General features: G+C 44.3%; 1 protein-coding gene across 1 annotated transcript in view; it reads right to left on the bottom strand.

Annotated features, from left to right (window-relative positions):
* LOC136648482 (FRAS1-related extracellular matrix protein 1-like) overlaps positions 1 to 19,304 on the bottom strand; it is a 125,442-nt gene extending 106,138 nt beyond the window's left edge. The window contains exons 1-11 of the mRNA XM_066624597.1: positions 19,068 to 19,304; positions 17,529 to 17,623; positions 14,806 to 15,110; positions 12,369 to 12,568; positions 9,740 to 10,063; positions 9,521 to 9,629; positions 8,660 to 8,791; positions 3,525 to 3,869; positions 2,951 to 3,093; positions 1,513 to 1,709; positions 962 to 1,052 (exon numbers count right to left, since the gene is read on the bottom strand). Coding sequence (XP_066480694.1) covers positions 962 to 1,052; positions 1,513 to 1,709; positions 2,951 to 3,093; positions 3,525 to 3,869; positions 8,660 to 8,791; positions 9,521 to 9,629; positions 9,740 to 10,063; positions 12,369 to 12,568; positions 14,806 to 15,110; positions 17,529 to 17,623; positions 19,068 to 19,304 — 2,178 coding nt within the window. The remainder of the gene's footprint in view (positions 1 to 961; positions 1,053 to 1,512; positions 1,710 to 2,950; positions 3,094 to 3,524; positions 3,870 to 8,659; positions 8,792 to 9,520; positions 9,630 to 9,739; positions 10,064 to 12,368; positions 12,569 to 14,805; positions 15,111 to 17,528; positions 17,624 to 19,067) is intronic.
* Between the last annotated feature and the right edge of the window lie 217 nt (positions 19,305 to 19,521).

Below are 19,521 nucleotides of genomic sequence, written 5' to 3'. Positions count from 1 at the left end.
TTCCTCATAGAAGGGTGCATGCCAGGTTGGTAGTCATTCTAGTCACATAGTACCTCTTCAGTGTGAGTATTCTTAGCCTGTGTGAGACTCTGCTTGACAACTTTCTTTAATCTACCCCATAGTTCCAACCATGTTTATGGTTAGTGATATAAACCAACTGATCCTGTTTCCAACAGTGCCTCATCAGCTTCCTCTGCAAGCAAAGAACAAGGCATTGTTCACCTGCAAATTGCAGCCAGCAACATGCTGCCACCAACCCTGGAAGTAGCGCATTGTCATGACGACTACTAGCCACTGATAGACTTGTCCTCTGTGAATTTGCCCAATCCCCTTTTAAAGCCATCACCACATCTTGCCATAACAAATTCCACAGACTAATTATGCACTGCCTGAAGGATTTTGCTCAACCTAAATCTCCCACCAGTTTTGTTGGATGATTCTAGAACTCTAGAATGTTGGATGATTCTAGAGGGAGAAAAATTTCTCCCTCGACATAGTTCATAATTTTATAAGTCTCAATCAAGACCTCTTTTAATTGCCTTTTTCCCCAAGCAATTCAGTCACTGTCTAGCGTAAGAGCATAAGAACAGCCCTGCTGGATCAGACCATAGGCCCATCAAGTCCAGCTTCCTGTATCTCACAGTGGTCCACCAAAAGGAGGCAGAAAGAGTTATTGTGATACATCGTAGCAGATTTTAGATATGGAATGAGCATCGCAGGAGAAGGTTATCTGATTAGTATAAGGGAGGATACAGGCACAATACATGTGATGTGTATCAAAGATGCCGGCACTGTAGAAGGACAAGATATTGTCCCAGAGAAAGCAACACAGGCCAGTTTAGGCTGAGGTGCAAGTCATGCATGCTGACCAGAGATGCTGAAAAACAAGGGCCCGAAGCCACTTAATTCTGAGCAGCCTGTAAACACATTTGAAGAAGCAATGTTTATTACTATGGCTTACCTGTGTGAAAGATGACAATACAGGAACAGTAGAGTTTTTCACATAACTGTTCAAACCATCCATATAAATTAGTTTTCCTGCATCAAAAAGTCTATAGAACAGGAGGGGAAACGTTACGCAACACTTACCCCCCTCCCAAAACAAACATGTTAATAAATTGCATAAAAAGAGGCATAATTTGGGGTGGGGGGGTGGGGCTGTCACTCAGTGGTTAAGCACCACTTTTGCATGGAGCAAGTCATAGGCTGACTTCCTGGCATCTCCAGGTAGGGCAGAGAAAGACCTGTTGGACCCTGGAATGCCAGTCATAGCACACAATGCCAACCAAGATGTACCAATGGTCTGACTCGGGTGACTTCATATGTCTGCCTCAAGGACATTAATCCTGTCATGACTTTTTGAAGTCTATACATCTTCTTTTCAGTTGCATGAAGTGGTCTAGAAAGTTCACAGGTACAGTGGGGGGGGGGGGGAAGAATAATTGTGCCCAGCAAAACGGAATTTTTATGTTTACAGAATTTTTTTTAAATTGGCGTACAAAGACTACATACCCAGGAGAAGTGGGAGTGAAGCAGGGTTTTACGATGGTATACATAAGCTGGTTATCTGGTGATTCAGTGTCTGTGAAATGGAGGTGGTCCTTTGTGATATATGCAACCTCCGTTTCTTTGACAACAAGGTGCCTTGTGGTCCCGGGGACTTCCTCTGGTAAATGGTCTTTCACCGGCTTAATATGAATCATTACAATCTGTAAGAGAATTGCAAAATCTAAAGACGTATGCCCCAAACCAATCACTCATCACCTGAGAATATGTGTTTGTTACTGGAAGTCAAGCAGGTATGAACTGTCAAGCACAATACAAATCACATGTGTCAAAAAGAATATCAGGCACTTTGGAAGAGTCATACTTCTGCAGCCTTGCCAAAATGAAGAGAAAATGAAAAAATCTGCAGTTCCAAGTATTAATTGTTTTGATTAACAATGCAAGAAGTCTATGGGCTACTGCAATCAGAAATGTGAGAAGAGGGGAACAAGGTGTAAATTGTAATGGCTTATCTCATAGAAATTCTCTTCTTTACATGCATTATTTAGGATGCAAATAGTGTGAGGGAAATACGTGAAGGTATTGTGCTAGAATAGAAAGTCCAAGTCATCCACTTGCACAGTCCCACAGGAGCAGACATCATCTTGGTTTAAACCTGCAGCTTCAGTGTCTGCTGGGAAATACCAGACAGACTGCTGCACCACACAGGTGGTATCTGGCAGTGGCATACAAAGGAAGTGCCTGGGGACCCCTTGGCCCCGGATGCCAGGCTGCAGGGGGGTGTCCAAGAGGTCATCCCAAGATGATTAAAATTCTTTTCAAGAAGAAAACTTATTTTAAACTTATTTTTCAATAGCTTATTGGTATGATTATATAAGAAGTTACAAAGTTATATATAAATACACAAACATAAAGTTAGTATACACACACACACACACACACACAGAGAGAGAGAGAGAGAGTTCAATAAAACAAAATGTTCACTGTCTGTGCTTCTTCTCTGGTCATTATTATTATTCATGTCATAACTAATACTGAAAATATTGTCATGGGGGTTCCAAAAATGTATGGGCCTTAGGTGCCAAATGACCTTGATATGCCGCTGGTATCCAGAGAGAACAGAGACACCAGTAGGGAGGAGCTGCAGGATCAGAGCCTTTTGTAGCCCAGCATCAGCCACATTGCTGGGACCTGAGGATTGGGGGGGGGGGAGGAGACCATTCCTACTTTTTTCTCTTCAGACAGATGGCTGAATGCTACATGTCTAATCCATTCTCTCCTTTGGATGTAAAGAGTCAAATTTCTTGAACATTTCTTGTGGTGAGAGGATGCCCAAATCTAACGCTTGGAACTGAGCTCCACACATCCTAGATGCAGGCCCAGTGTTGTTTCCTCTGGGGTTCTCTTCCTCTGCAAGTTGGTTAAAATAAAATATAAACATTACCTGAGGATCTGAAAGGTTAGGTGGTTCCTGACTGTCAGCTAAGGTAAATTCAAATGAGTCTTGGAAAATTTCTCCTCCAAAATGATGATAGTAAATGAGAGCATGGGAGAGATCTCTTTGGAAGAAGCTGGACACAGGGATACCTTGGGAGCCAATATAGCACAAACACAGTGTCAAGAAACCTTTGCTTGTCATTTTTTTCCAACATACTCAAACGAAGCTGCCCCACACCAAGTCAAACCATTGGCCCATCCAGCCCATATCACCTAGCCTGATTGGTAGCAGCTCTCCAAAGACTGAAGCACTTACCCTGCCACCTGAGGTCCTTTAACTAGAGACTGTTTCTGGAGTCTTCTGTCTGCAAGTCACATGTTCTGCTATTGAGCTAGGGATCCTCCTCCTATGACCTTTTAATCCCCACCCTAGAATTATGATATTGATACTCTAATTTCTACTTTACAAGATGAAATTACTAATTTCAAAGAAGTGGGCTGCCAGTCTAGCTCAAGATATTATTATTATTTTACTAGCAATGCCAGTTCCATCTTCGTTTCAACAACCACCAGCGTTCTACCTGCTCCACCTGGGAAGAGTTGCTTGATAAGTTCTCCAGCACTGGGCATCTTGGATATTTTGTAGAGAATATATTCATCACTCGAGTCAAAGTCAGCTGCCAAAAGCATGTGGTTTTCAATGAGGACTGTCCCCCCTTCTTCCAGCTCAAAGGCAAGATTGTTCACTAGGAAAGGTGGCCTGTCATCTTTAGGAAGAACGTTGATAGAAAATTTATGTCTAGCATTGTGTCTTCCATCAAAGATTCTGAAGACTATATAGTCCTTGGTTGTGTCACTGTCATCATGATGGTAACAGACAACGCCATCTCTGAGATCTTTAACGCCAAACTTGAAGCCTTTGTGCCCTACATAAGACCCAAGAAACACACAAACTCTTGTTATGTGTCAATTAATAAGTATCAATTTAACATAACGAGCAGCAAGGTTGCACCTGCCTGTCCCTATGTCTGAATTGTCTCTACCCACTCTGTCTCTTTGGGCTGACTCAATTTATTAGCTTCAAATTGAGCAATACCTTGCTACATGGGCTTGGAGCCGAAAAAACGTGAGCATTTTCACACCCTCCACACAAGCCCCTGGCCTCCCCAAAAAAGTAATCCTGTGGACTGGGGAACCCTCTGGAAGATAATAGAAGGTAGCATAGGACCTGCAGTAAAAGGGGAGAATCAATAGAACTTGGCATCATGTTGCATGAACAGAAGAGTCTTTTGGCTGACATAGGTTACCATTGGACTCAAGCCTTAGCATCTATAGTAAACATATCCAATACAGTGGTGCCTCGCATAACGAAATTAATTCGTTCCGCGAGTCCTTTCGTTATGCGAATTTTTCGTTTTGCGAAGCGCGTTTTCCCATAGGAATGCATTGAAATTTAATTAATGCGTTCCTATGGGCAAGAAAAGTCAGAACAAAGTCAAATTTGGTTTACAAAGTGTTTATTAAGTGCTCTTTAAAGGCATAAACATTTAAAAATCAGCAAACATGAGGCAGGACCATCTGACTTGAGGCTCAACACTGAAACTGAACAGAAACAGTCACAAACAGTCCTTGGACTGTGCAAAACTCTTCAGAAAGTACATTTTTAAGGCATGTAAACAGGGACATCATACAGAAACCAATACAGAAACTTTTTAAAATCACCAAAGGACTCTCTAAGGCTCTAGGGGACACTTGTACACAAACATTTTAAGGTGACCAAGTGAGGCTGAAGTGTCTCAACCTACAGGACCAGTCTTTTAAGTCAGGAAACTGGAGGCAGACAGAACTGTCTCCACATCACAGCAGCAGTCTTTTACGTTCCCAGAGCTGCGGAGGGTCTCTCTGGGGATGGCACGAATGCTGGGCAACTGGGAGAAGGCGCAGTAGAGTAGGCAGGGACACTGGCAAACGTGGAGAAGGCGCAGTAGAGTAGGCATGGAGACTGGCAAACGTGGAGAAGGTGCAGTAGAGTAGGCAGGCACACTGGCAAACTTGGAGAAGGCGCATGCAGGAACGGTCTCAGGTTGGCTAGCTAGGACAGAAGCAGTTTACAGTTAGCCAAAGACAACCTGGAGACAGACCCCTCTGTCCCCCAAGTCTCAGCATCACTGCTCTAACTTACCTTAACTTAACAACTTGAACAACTGGGAGAAGGCTTCAAGGCTTGACTTCAAGGCTTCTAGGAGGATGCGGAGGAGGATGAAGGCAACAGGGCACCACTGGTGGAAGCAGCAGGTTCCTCTTCCACTCTTTGCTTCTTCATGAAGAACCTCTCCATGGTCTGCTGCTTCAGCACCCCTCTGAAAGAGGACATGATCCTTGTATCAAACATGTTCGCAAGGTCATGTGCCAGAGCCTCGTCTGGGTGGTGCCGCTGTGCATAAGTCCGCATGTTTTGCCACTGTTGGCAGATGTCCTTCAGTTTCATGGAGGACAGCTGTTCCTCACTTGACGATTCTTCCTCTTCCAAAGAGGCCTGCTCCTGCGTAGCCTCTGCCTGCAGTTCGACCAGCTCCTGGGTAAACAGCTCCCGGTCGTGGTCCTCCACCAGCTCGCAGACATCCTCCTCTGTGACCTCGAGGCCCATGGTCCTCCCCAAGGAAACAATGTCCTCCAGCACTGTTGACTCTGGTGCAGGCGCAGAAGCATCAGAGTCACTTGTTGCCACACACTCTGGCCACAGGTTGTGCCAAGCGGAATTCAGATTTCTCTGGCTGATCCTGTCCCAGGCCATGGTGATAATCTTCATGCAGCTGACAATGTCGAAGTGGTCTCTCCAGAATTCACGCAGGGTGAGGTTGGTGCAATCGGTCACCTCGAACCAGCACCTGAAAAGCTCCTTGGTGTAGAGTTTTTTTAAATTGGCGATGACCTGCTGATCCATTGGCTGGAGTAGTGGGGTGGTGTTAGGTGGCAGGAACATGATGTTTATGAAGCGGAAGTCCTCTAACAAGTCTTCCTCAAGGCCTGGAGGATGAGCAGGAGCATTGTCCATCAGAAGTACGGCCTTCAGCGGCAGGTCGTTGTCCAGCAGGTACTGCTTGACAGCAGGGCCAAAAGCCAGATTGACCCACTCCACAAACAGGACGCGTGTGACCCAAGCCTTAGCGTTGGATCGCCACAACATGCTCAGCCAGTCTTTGTTGACCTTGTGCTTCCTGAAGGTCCGTGGGTTCTCAGAGTGGTACACCAGCAGGGGCTTTATCTTCAGGTCCCCTCTGGCGTTGGCACAGAAGAGGAGGGTCAGACGGTCCTTCATGGGCTTGTGGCCAGGCAGCTTGGTCTCCTCTTGAGTGAGGAAGGTCCTTTTGGGCATCCTCTTCCAAAACAGCCCAGTCTCATCGCAGTTCTGCTGTGGAAGGTAGCCCTGTGTAGTCACGACCTCCAGGAACTCCGAGGCAAAGTCCTCAGCCGCAGGAACATCAGAACTGGCCGCTTCTCCATGCCTGACCATGCTGTGGATTCCAGATCTGGTTCTGAATCTTTCAAACCAGCCTCTGCTTGCCTTGAAGACTTCTGGCTCGGCTGAGGTTCCTGGCTCTTGCTGTACGAGGTCTGCATGCAAGGCCTTGGCCTTCTCACAAATGGCAGCCTCAGTCACTGTGTCCCCTGCACGCTGCTTCTCTTCCATCCAGATGAGCAGCAACTTCTCCACCTCCTCCAGAACAGCTGGCTGGTTCTTCACGATCCTGGTGACTCCCTTGGCTGCATCTGTTGCAAGGATCTTCTCCCTCATCTTCAGGATGGTCCCGATGGTGGATGGATTCCTCCCGTACTCCCTGGCGAGGTCTGTCACTCGCATGCCTCCGTTGTGCTTCTGGATGCTCTCTTTCTTCATTTCTAGTGTCATCTTTGTCCTCTTCCCGGCCTCTGCAGGAGCAGCCTTCTTGGGACCCATGTCAGCAGTTGCTACGTTCGCAAAAACAAAAGGCAGTGCTTCACATCTGCTTCACGCACACCTTCCCACCCCTGGCCAAACCTACCTGGGACAAAAAAGTGGCATAACACCCACCCCCCCAACACAGGAGAACAAATGCACATGGTGAAGCTACGCTCCCTACCTGGCCAAACCTGCCTGGGACAAAAAAGTGGCGTAACACCCACCCACCCCAACACAGGAGAACAAATGCACATGGTGAAGCTACGCTCCCTACCTGGCCAAACCTGCCTGGGACCAAAAAGTGGCATAACACCCCCCACCCCCCAACACAGGAGAACAAATGCACATGGTGAAGCTACGCTCCCTACCTGGCCAAACCTGCCTGGGACAAAAAAGTGGCATAACACCCCCCCCCAACACAGGAGAACAAATGCACATGGTGAAGCTATGCTCCCTACCTTTCCACTGCTTGAGATGTCCCTGTGAAGAAGCTCCTTAAATCCTGGTCTGGAAAAACGGCTGCAAATGAGTTCCACAGATTCCCCAAACTGCTGGAAAAACTCCCCTAACCTCCCCAAAACAGCAGGCCAAAACTGGCCAACTGGCCAGCTGGCCCCCCAAAACGTACCTCAAATGCTGGCCACCACTTCCCAAAAGTTATGAAAAGTTCAAAGAAACTTACCTTAACTGCTGGTAGTAGGTTCCCCAAGGAGTTGGTGAACTGCTCAGAACTGCTCAGAACAGTTGACCAAAGTCAAGATTCGCCCACAGCACAGGCCACAGTTGTTCCTGGAAGTCAACCCTGGAACTGCACGTGGAGAAGTGAGCCCAGGCTGCATGGGGGAGGCTTTTTAAACCTCCAGGCACAATGCATCCTGGGTATTAACGGTTGTGCGATTTAAAACAAACCAGGACAATAAAAAAAAGGAAAAAATTTGTTTTGCGAAGCATGGGTCATAAAAATTTGTTGTGCGAGTTACCAAACTTCGCAAAACGCTTTCGTTATGCGAGTTTTTCGGTGTGCGAGGCATTCGTTATGCGAGGTACCACTGTATTATGCAACCTTCGTCCAACAGAGAGAATAATATGGTCATTTACCCTCCAAAACACATTTAGAAATAAAAGGAAATTTAGTTTATAATTGTTGAATTAGTATTTATGAAAGTACTTACCATTTACTCTCTTTATAGTATTTATGAAAGTCCTCTCTTACCATTTAGGGATGCTTTCAATGAAGGCTATGGTCCGGACCAGACCAAATATACAAAAACCTACATAATAATGGAAATTTTCCACAGAACACATGCACATTAGGAAGCAACAACTGCATGGGTTTCCTTATCCTGTGGGTTTCATGCAACAGAATAGCCAAATATCTCTTTCCCATTTGTCTCCCTTTTAAGGCACAAGTTTGGAACCTTCAATGTGGATTTTTGAATGTGGTTGCAAAACTAACATGGCTCTCGAAAACTGTGAGTCTGATCGGTTACGCAGCATCCTAGACTGTCCTACTGAGGAACTCTTCTTCACCACAGCTCCTCCTCTCATGTCAAGTATGTAAACCAGAGACATCAAGCGGTTTGCTGAATGCCATAATTTTCTTCTACATCTAGAAAAGGCACAGCCCAGTCCCAGTGTTAATTGCTACGTTCTCTAATTTTTATTTTGGACATATCTTACTGAGAAAGATGCCCCATTAGGAACATCTAATTCGAAATTATGCAGATTTTTATCACACACAATAAAGTCCTGATTTAGACTACATAAGGAACAAACCTCGGATTGTGAGCCAGCCATGACTCAAGCCTTCCACCACAAGCAGCTGAACAGCATCAAGATTATCATTGTCTACAATCTGAAGAGTTTCCCAGGTAATCGGACGAGACTGTCCTTCCAATAAGTAAAGTCCTACAACAGGCATTTTAAACACAATTAAGTCATGTGGTTCCTGGTGAGTTTATGAAGCTATTACATCTTCATAACATTATAGTTTGTTTTGGGTTTTTTGTCTTCTGCTTTTTACCAAAATGTAAACCACCACATCAGGTGCAGGAAAATTTAATACCATTGCAGGACAATTTTATTTCACTAGATAGTCAAGAAGATGCCTGAAGCACTCAGGAAAAAACATTTGGTACAGTACTATATATATAGTACCATATAGAGCCAAGATGGTATAGTGATTCGGAAGTTGGATTTAGACCCAGAAGATCCAGGTTCAAATCCCCACTCAGCCACAAAGCTTCCTGGGTGACCTTAGACCAGTCACTCTCTCTTAGCTTCACCTACCTTACAGGGTTGTTGGAAGGCAAAAGGACGGGAGGAACTATGTACACCACCCTGAGCTCCTTGGAGGAAGGGCGGTATAAAAATGCGATAAATAATATACTGTGGTAGTATAAAGAAACATGGTAAGAAAGAATTTCAATATGCATTTTACTATAAATAAAAGTAGACCTTTTATTTAAAAAAATGCCTTCCTTTTCTCCATTAAGGCAACAAAGTGCTTTTCTTTTTAAAGTAAAATCTTTTACATCACACTACTTGTGTCGACATGATCACAGATTCTCATGCTGAAGAAGAATGCACTCTGAACCATCATGAATGAATGCAATGTTAAAGGGTAATTCCCCTTACCCATGTTCCATGCAACTCTAGGAGCATTTGTTTCTGCACTTCGTATTGAAAAATGGACCACGATCGGAGAACTGTTCATGAAGAAGCTATCAATTGCTTGAAACTCAACCTAGGAAAACAAAATGTATGCAGCACTTTGGTGACCATGAATCTGCAGGAATATGCTAGCTTGTAAACAGAGGGGAAGGGGAGAGAAAGCACTAGCATCCCATCTCTCACCTCATAGTTCTGTCTGTAAGAATGAGAAATATTAGGTGGCTGGAAGGCAACTTTTGTGTCATACAAATCCTGCCAAGTGAAAGATGTGATGGCCTTTGAGTGATCTTCCAGGTGGGTTACATACCCCTGAGGAGGAGGTTTAGTAATGTTGAATACCAATCTCTCCTTTGGGGTTTCTCCATCTTCGGCATCTAAAGTCACTGTTGTAAGAGGAGTAAGAATAAATTCATCTATCTCCAAGATGAACATGGACATGAATGCAGCTTGAGGTTGTCTGTTTGGAATGGCCCCTTTTATCCTCACTGGAATCCATATATTTTCTGCCTACGAACAAGTAAAACCAAATAATCTCTTCAAAATAACAGGGGAAAATATACATGATTTCTTAAGAGCAGTTCAAGGTACTGTCTGTGACAAATCAGGGTTATTACAAAAAGAGAATCAATTGATTTGTTTACTTGCTTATACTGATCAGAACCAAGATTCAAATGTTAAACCCTGGTACTCAAGAGGGGGAGATATAACCAATAATGTCTATTCAAAGACATTTGAAGCAAGTGCTAGTTGCTTCATACCCTACCCCTAGCACCTGTTGGTTTACCATAAGGAAGAGAAGAGTTTACAGTAATCCAGTGCTTATATGAAATCAATAATAAATCAGCTTTACTAGTCACTTATATTAATCACAGGCACACACTGTAAGATTATCACCACCAAATCAGGCAGGCATCACAGCTGAACAGATAAGCCACACAGCTTGGGGTTTTGAAGGCAACTAATATTCCTGGTTCTACAACCAATCTTTAAAAGCTGGCTTTTACGCCTCTGGTGTTATCTACTCCTCACATAACAGAGATTGGCAGAGGATCAATACATCCAACAGCCATTCTCCCACTTTAATTTTCTTGGAGGCTGTGCAAGGCCACTGCTGGGCTTGCAGCCAGGGGGAACAGACACAGTGATGCTGTTTGCCTGAACTGGCTTTTCTACACAGGGGATAATCCATGAAAACATTGAGATTTGTGGAATCCTGGTGGCTCAAAAATAAATAAATAAAAAGTCTACCATTGCTCATATCAACGCACACACAGAGCAATCCTTACTTAGAAGTGCTGGTTCACACAAATGTTGGCTCAGCTTGAGCACTTACCAGCTGAAAGCCAGGCAGCAACCCCAACCACTTCTAAGATGATCAGAGTAGGACAGCTGGGAATATGCACTAGCCCCAAGAGCAATTCATATGAAGGTCACAGTTTGTTTTTAATTATTAGTCTGCATTTATTCTAGGAGTAAATATAATCAAACAGTATCAGTAATTCCATCTTGCTCTGTGGTTTATCAGATAGGCTAGGCTTTCAAATCTCATTATACAGATCAATTAAGATACAATGGATCAAAGGACAACATTAGTTGAAAAGACAAACAAATTGCTTGATGGTGGTTAGAGATCTCTGCATGCGTAAAGATAAAAGACCGGCGTCAACTCACATTTGATTTGCAAATTTGAAAAGCATAATTTGTCGGAATGGTCAGATAGCAGCACCTTTCTAATCCTACACATTTGTTTTTCTAGTACTATTTCCAAGCCAAAAGTTGGATACTTTAGTTAAATGTTCCTAATGTAAATAATTTTTAGTATCCAGTCACAAAACATCTGCATTAGCCTTGACACCAAAAAAATTCCATACCCTCGCAACATGGTGAAGGTCTTGCCAGACTTTATGACTATTTTACTGCATTCTCTACGCATAAGGTAGCCACTTTGCTCAGTACCAGTGCCAACTTACTCTGGGTTCTGGGGCAAAACCCTGATCTCTAGATGGTGCTTTTCAATAGTGTCTTGGGTGCTGCCAGTGTCACCAGGACTGAGGATTCAGAGCCCAATCCTGAGCTTGGCGCACTAGCTCACAGCTGGCACACACTGTCATAAATGTGCCATAAGGTATGTTTGCAGGACCTAGTGCAGGTGCTTCACTGGTGCTAGCCCAGCACTGGGCTAGCACTGGAGCTCCACCACTCAGGGTCTTGTGGACCACTGGGTAGCGAAGAGGTAGATAGAGATGTGGGGAGAGGTGGGGAGGAGGTGTTCTGGGGAGGGGGGAGGCAGAGGGAGGGAGAGGAGAGGGTGGAGAGAAGGTGTTCTGGGAGGAAGGAATGGGGCGGGATCAGTGGAGCTTTTCACCGGATCCAGAGCTTCCATGTCAGTCTGGCCACCCAACACAAAGACACTTGATTCTACGCTGACCTTGGGTTGCCATTGTGGGGCTACTCGCTTCATCCAGAGGAAGGGGACAAAAGTCCCCTTCCAAGGAGCCACTGGCAGCTGTCTGGAGCACTCAGGATGCGGCAGCAGCCACTTTTGCCACAGCTGCAGCCCCGCGCCTGGCAACTCAGGATTGGGCTGTGAGGCATCAGCCTGGCCAAGTGGACTCCCCAATGGATGTGGGTCTTAGCTAACACCCAAGCTGGCCAAGCTGTGACACCACCAGTACCTTTTCCAGGCAATCAACATGAATTCAGTGTGATCCATGCTCAGGGCAACAAGCATGGGAGTAGACTAATTTTGTGCATGATGCGGGGGGGGGGGAATTGTGTGGAAAGCATTATTCATCATTAAATGTACATTTACCTGTAACTGAAATCTGCTCTTTTTGTCTTTAATTTCTACTTGAATGGAGACATAATCCACATCAGGAGATGGGGGGCTGAGGTGTTGGTACCTAAGTCCCATCTCCAGAAAGTCTTCACAGCTCATCTTGAGGAGGTGCATTTCTTTCAACCCTGAGAAGCATGCACCATTGGTGGTACAAGGTGGTTTCGACTGCGCAACTGAAGCAAAAACAAATATAAACATAAACTTCATGCTATGTTTGAGGCAGTGCTGTAGCACATGTTCTAACCAGTTCCCATTCCAGAGATTCATGGCCAATTTGCCTTGCAATTCTGAATGTATGAAAGTGCCATGAAGGAACCTTGAGTACATGAAATCATTGAGTTGACTTTTGTTAAAACAAAGACACACACACCCAAGCAGTTACTGGTTTTGACAATGTCCTGAACCCTTATTCAAAGGTTTTACAGATCTGGTGGATTCTAGAAACAAGTTGATACTTTCACCGTGGATACCATCCCCTGTCCCCATACCACCCCCCAGCACGTTATGAACTACAGTATAGAAAAGTGTAACTTATTTTAATTAAAAATACCAAACTTGCATAAAGAGGACTCAATAACTATGCTGGAATTTCAAATGCTGTTGTAACAGTAATATACCGTATTTTTCGCTCCATAAGACGCACCTGACCATAAGACACACCTAGTTTTTAGAGGAGGAAACTTACTTTTAAAGTAAGCCTGCCCTCCCCCTGTGGCGCCTGTGCAAATGAGGACCTTGCCCCCGGTGCGGACCTTGCCCCCAGTATTTGCTCCATAAGACACACACACTTCCCCCCCACTTTTTGGGGGGGGGGAAAGTGCGTCTTATGGAGTGAAAAATACGGTAGCTGTGGCATCACTCAGTTGAGTTGAAAGTATCAAAACGCCCTTCTTGCTGCCATTAAAAAAAAATTCATCTGTTAATAATCTTATTTCTGATGTCAGCAAAACTCTTCTCTGTGAGGATGAATGCTTATTCAATGGCCCAAAGTCTTACTGACTTAGGGCCCAATCCTATCCAATCTTCCAATGCCGGTGCAGCCATGCCAATGGGGTTAGCACTGCAAACTGTGGTGGGGAGGCAGTCACAGAGGCCTCCTCAAGATATGGGAACATTTGTTCTCTTACCTTGAGGCTGCATTGCAGCTGTACCGATGCTGAAAAATTGACAAGGATTGGGCCCTCAGGCTTCGCTCAATTGGGTTTTTTGAGCTATGCTACATTGTTTCAGTCATAACCTTCTTGAACCGTAGTATTGTCATATGCAGCAGACCTCATTCATTTGAATGACTTGGTATACTGGGCATCTCATATGCTTAGGTAAATGAAAATACAAGACTGCAATCCTAAACACATGTACCTTAGAGTAAGCCCCACTGAATACAATAGAACTGACTTCATTCTCCTAACAGTTACAGGAGAACCCAATTAACTGCATCCTGCTCTTCCTTTTGTCTAGTTCAGCAATTTTTCAACCTTTTTCATCTCACAGCATACTGTGAAGGCACTAAAATTGTCAGGGCACACCAATATTTTTTTGACAATTGATAGGGCACAGCACACTGCAGGCTGGAGGCTCACATTCTCCAATAGCCCTACTAATATATGACTCTCCCCCAAACTCCTGTGGCACAGCTGCAGAACATTCACAGCAACCCAATGTGCCATGGCACAGTGATTCGAAAATCGCTGGTCTAATCAGTCAGGAAGACTGAAGGATTGAACCAGGCTTTCTGGACAATGATGAGGCTTAAGAATTCATTCTGAACTTGCCAGCTTAACATGAGCCAAGTCAGATAACCCTGGTACAACTTTACTTCAGCCTTGGAATGATGTCTCTACCTATATACCAGCAGAAAGGGTGGAAAAATTGTAGTGTGGTGAATGGGTCAAACATAGCAGGGAACCTAGTGCTGGGTAAATGGGCCAAATGCCCTGGGTGCTGAGTCAGCACACCTCTAGGACTGTATGGGAAGCCTCACAGAGGCTCCTGACACAGTTGGAAACTGTACTTCCGGAAAACCAGAAGTACAGTTTAAGATCATAGGGAAGCCTCAGAAGGCTTCCCCAGTTGGCCTAAGGGTTGCGTGAAGCTCCGTCATGCTTGAAAGGTAGGAGGCAGCTTCACACGGGGGGGGGGTGGCTTCACAGACCTTCGACCCAGAAGTAAGTCTGGGGAGGGGTAAGTCTGCCACTGGTCAAACAAAATTTAATTTTGCAAGGCATGCTTCAGTTTTTCTCTCAGCACATAGGTTGGGAATTATGGTTTTAAAAGTGATAGAAAGACATGGAGATATAAAGTGCACTTGGGTAATCTGGAGTTTTCAGGTTCCAAAGATAAGAGGTGATTTACAATAAATAGTATGAAAAGAGAAACTCCCACAATATATGCAAGATTTTTTTTAAGTCACCTTTCTTCAACATAGTAAGAACTGGAAAATCTGGAAAATCTTCACTTTTTTGCTTTTTAGGCTCCCCAATAACTAGTTGACCAGCCACAGGAAACTGGAATTCAGCTGACATGATCCTTACTGTGCAGGCTTTACCAGATCCATTGTACTTGAAAGTCAAAATATTTCTGTCAATTGGCTGAGAAATCCCAAAGAAATCTGGAACCTCTAGAGGGGTTTGGCCAAACTGAACAAGACTCGATTTTGGGTTTCTTATCTCTATATGAAGAACAAACATCTCCATGATGGTCTCTAGTTCTGTAAACCTGAAATTACAGGCATATTGTTTGTTAGATATTATAAGAAAAATATTTTCCATGTGCACTGACAACTCCTACATGAAGATTTAGAGAAACTCCCAAACACCATAAATTCCCTACTGCACAATTTATGAAAAAAAATAAATCCAATAGACACAAACATTTAAAGGTTGTTTGATTCTAGGAATCAGCCCTGATTGCAGTGTTCTTTTCTATTAACAAATACAGGTGTGCGCCATTTAACGGAGATATATTCTCCTATTCCCGTTGTTATGCGATTAGGTTGTTAAGTGAACATTCCACCTAATCTAGTGCCTTTGATGTGGAAACAAACACTCCCTGCTAGACACTTGCTGGCTGCACAGGCTACAGGAGATAGCCTGCCTCTTAGCATTAAGAGCCTCCTTGTGTAAACAGATACTCTACTGCAGACTTCCCCTGGGGGCTGGGGGATAAGAATAGGCCCTCAGTTTGGCTGTACTTGTCGTAAGAGGCGACTAAACAGCCACTGGGTAGATGGGACTCGTTAGCCTGGGAAGGCAGCTCATCTGAGAGAAGGAAAACTCTGATCCCAAACCTCCACTGCCTTGTGGCTACATCCAGTTATGGAAAAGGCTTCAGGAGTCAACCTTGACGCAAAATCTGGAGCCGGAGTCCCTGAGGCAGTTCATGGCTGAACACAGTCACGTTCTGGCAACTCCTGCGACGCCGCTGGAACCAACCGTATTGGCCTCTGCCTTTCCATTGGACCGTTTCAGCGACGTGGAGAGGGGGGATTTGCTGTATGGGTAACAGCCTATCCTCCATACCTACTTTATCCAGGCTTCGCGCACTGGAGAGGACACTGTTCCAGAGCCACCATTCAGAGCGTGACACCATAGTCTTCCGAGACTGAAAGATGCCAACATTACTGCAGACTATGGGAGACTTGATTGCATCATTGATTGCATCAACCCAGTTTTGGTTGTGCTTTGACCACATATATGCAGTCCATTGTCAAGAAGTGGGTGCCTGTATATACTCTTTTATTTTCAGAAAGAAAATCAGCTGGTGAATTATGTTGAATTTATACAACTTGAATATTATTTCAGTTACAGTTGCCAATCAGTTGCATTGATCAACTGGGTTTAAATAAATCAAAACTTTGATTATTATCCTCAGTGCAGGTTCTTTTTGGAGGCTGTTAATGGACGTAGCTTCTTTGAAGTTAGAAATAAAAGTTACTGCTCAGGGCCAAACCATACTTGTGTTGCTCAGCTGTGTGCAGTGTGACCCCGAGTTTCTCTTTTGTTTGACAAAACACAGCCACAAACCCTGCAATCTGAAGCAGAAACTGGCAGGGGAAAGACATCCTAACTCTTTCCTCTTTTGCTACTGTTCTGCTAAAAACTGTCCCCAGTGGTTTTTCCTTGCAGGGCAAAAAGATATAGTAACCAGTATCAGGACAATAGGACTCCTTATTTCAAAGCCTTAAACAGCAAATGCATTTGTTCTTATACAAGTTTTATTTATTTATTTACAACTGTACAGGTGCAACCTATTTATCCACCGATTTTTTATCTGCATATTTATCTCAGTCTGGGTGGGGGGAATTCAAAGTCACACACACCTTTGCCTCCTTTGCCCTTCGCTGGCTTCTTGCTCTGTTTCTAGGCAGCCCAAAACACTGCAAAAAGGCTCCGCCTCACCCTGGCAGGGAAATAGCCCTGGAGCCATGGAAGAGGTTCCCCTTTCAAAGGAACAGTAACACTCTTGGAGCCCCTGAGCCAGCAAAGAGATTGAAGTGAGAAAGAGGCAGTGGAAAACCTCTGTAGCCAGAGCATGTGCAGCAAGGTGGAGCTCTCTTTCTCACTCACGCGAACACAGGGGCAGGTGTGTAGCAACAGAGGGGATTGCTTTAAAAAATCCCAGGGAGTGTTTGCCCAATTTCCCCCCCCCCCCAGATGGTGCAGGTGCTCCAGCCTATGGAAACAAAACAGTCCAGCAAGTAAGCCTTCCCAGCAAGCAAAGCATGAGATTTAGGCTACAATCCTCTCCACACTTTCCTGGGAGTAAGTCCCATTGACTACAATGGGGCTTACTTCTGAGTAGAAATGCATAGGACTGGACTCTTAAAAGCTTAGCATCCCACCTGTGAAAGAAGCTGGGACAGCTGGCAACAGGGAGGGCTGAGTACGGAGCAGAGGAGGTGAAGGAGCAGAGGGGGAGGTCATTAAGAACCACTGCCTTAGTTTCCTTCCATCCTCAATTGTCAGGCTGTAGCATATTTGCGTAACTCTATGTAATTTGTGTAGAACATGTCATTTCCAGGTGTGATTTAGCACAATGCATTTTTTTCCTAATCGAATCAGGTCAGGGAACTGAACTCATGCGCATAAAAAGGCTCCACCTGTACTTCATCATTAGCAAAAACTGAGGACACACCTATATGCTCTCAACATAACAGTGTCTTCTTTCAGCAGCAGGCAGCCATTATGAGTATACTTCACCTCATTGGGTAAAAAATGGCAATCAAATACCTGATAAGAAAAGTAGAAACAAATACCGGGTTAGTTGTATTTAAGCTACTTTTTCATGTCAATGTTTTTGGACTTCACAATGTGCTCAGCAATGTGGTGTCTAGAGTTAGTTTTATAGGGTGTAAATACAATAAATTCAGGATAAAAACACAATCAGATGGGAGTCCAAGAATTTGAATGCAGAGCAGCCATGGTTCAATAGAAAAACAAATGACACTACTGGTATCAGATTGTCACGGGAAAGGCCATCTTTTGGAAAGGCCCTCATGACACCACCTTTCCACAGCTGATTGTGCACTGGATACCACCACCACCGCCACCAAAACCAAAGATGTAGATCTTAGTCTAGCCACATGGGCCCCTGCCTTATGTCTAATCTAGTGGTTCTCAAACTTTTAGCACCGGGACACACTTTTTAGAATGAGAATCTGTCAGGACCCACCAGAAGTTATGTCATGACCGGAAGCAGCAGCATCAAGCAGGAAAAATTTTAACAATCCTAGACTGCAATCCTACCCACATTTACCCTGGAGTAAGTCCCATTGACTCTCATTGTTCAAAGCATATACATAGTAGCCTGTTCCAAGTACCGATGTGTAACATTTCCCAAATGCAGTCACATAACAGCGTAGCATCAAGTCTAATATATAAAAATAAAATATTGAAATGGAGACCCATCTGAAATTGGCTTTCAACCCATCTGGTGGGTCCTGACCCACAGTTTGAGAAACACTGGTCTAATTCATCACCATACCAGCACATGGTATAATGGCAGGTAATCACAGGTTAAATCCCTGGCATCTCCAGACAAGGCTGGGAAAGACGGTGCCTGACTAGCCGGAGACAGTCTGTGCAGAAAATTCTTATCAAGATGGTTTCAGTATAAGGCAGTCTCATATGTTAGGACAAGGTTAGCTAAGTCTATGGTGCTACAACCATGAGAACAGCTAACAAGGTCACTGTCTGAACCAGGCTGATTCCATCACACTCAGAAGAGCAGGCAACCCAGAATGGCATGAGCACCCATGAACCTCAAAGTCAGGTAGGGAGAAGAGATTCTGTCAGTGCATTGGTTGAGACCCAACTGGCATGGAAGTATGATGATAACCAATGTCAATAGCCCAGTTTGAGTGCAACATCTGAGCGTTGTTCAACATCCTCTAAAAAGTGCACTACTATTTGAGTGTTTTTCAACATCCTCTTGCAAGATGGAAATTAGGTATATTTATAAAGGGAGATGATGACTTGAGCTGGTCGGAAGTTATGCTTCAAAGGAACTGAGGGAAGGGAGATGACAGGAGGAACTGGGTGATTGTAGAACTCTCTCTGAGAAGACTGTCAGAGTAACCCTGTCAGTTATTTAAATCAATTTATATTTTATTTATTCACGCATGGTTGCACATACACAGAGGACAAAAAAAAAATCTGGTATAATAGCACTTGCCTGAGGTGTAAGTTCTCCAACTCTTTGTGTCACTGGCTCATTTAAAACCACCTCTACTTTGCAGGAGTCTCTCTCTTTGAAAGTCTGGAACTGTAGCTCATTTTCAGTCATATATGCAACTCGTCCTCTTTCAACGTTGATACCTTTATTCACCAGGACAAGCTTGGCTACTATGAGAGGTCCAAGATTCCCCAGGAAAACAACAGTCAACACCAGCAAAGCATTCACAGTTTCCATCAGCTTCGTTTCAGTAGTTGCTTTAAGGTATTAAAACAAGTGCTATACAGAGTGTTTTTGTTCAAGAGCTGTAACTCCCAGTTTTACTATTATTTGAGTAATCTTTGACTCTAATTTTGTCCTCAAAAAATGTTACTTATGGGTAATTCCTCTATGACAGTCCAACTGAGGTTATGACTGAGCAATTCACGTGTGTTGTTGATGACTGGAGTAGCAG

Source organism: Tiliqua scincoides, chromosome 4 (assembly GCF_035046505.1).
Source record: "Tiliqua scincoides isolate rTilSci1 chromosome 4, rTilSci1.hap2, whole genome shotgun sequence".
Taxonomy (NCBI): Eukaryota; Metazoa; Chordata; class Lepidosauria; order Squamata; family Scincidae; genus Tiliqua; species Tiliqua scincoides.
The sequence above is the reverse complement of the archived record's forward strand: the minus strand, read 5'-3'. Positions and strand labels throughout refer to the sequence as shown.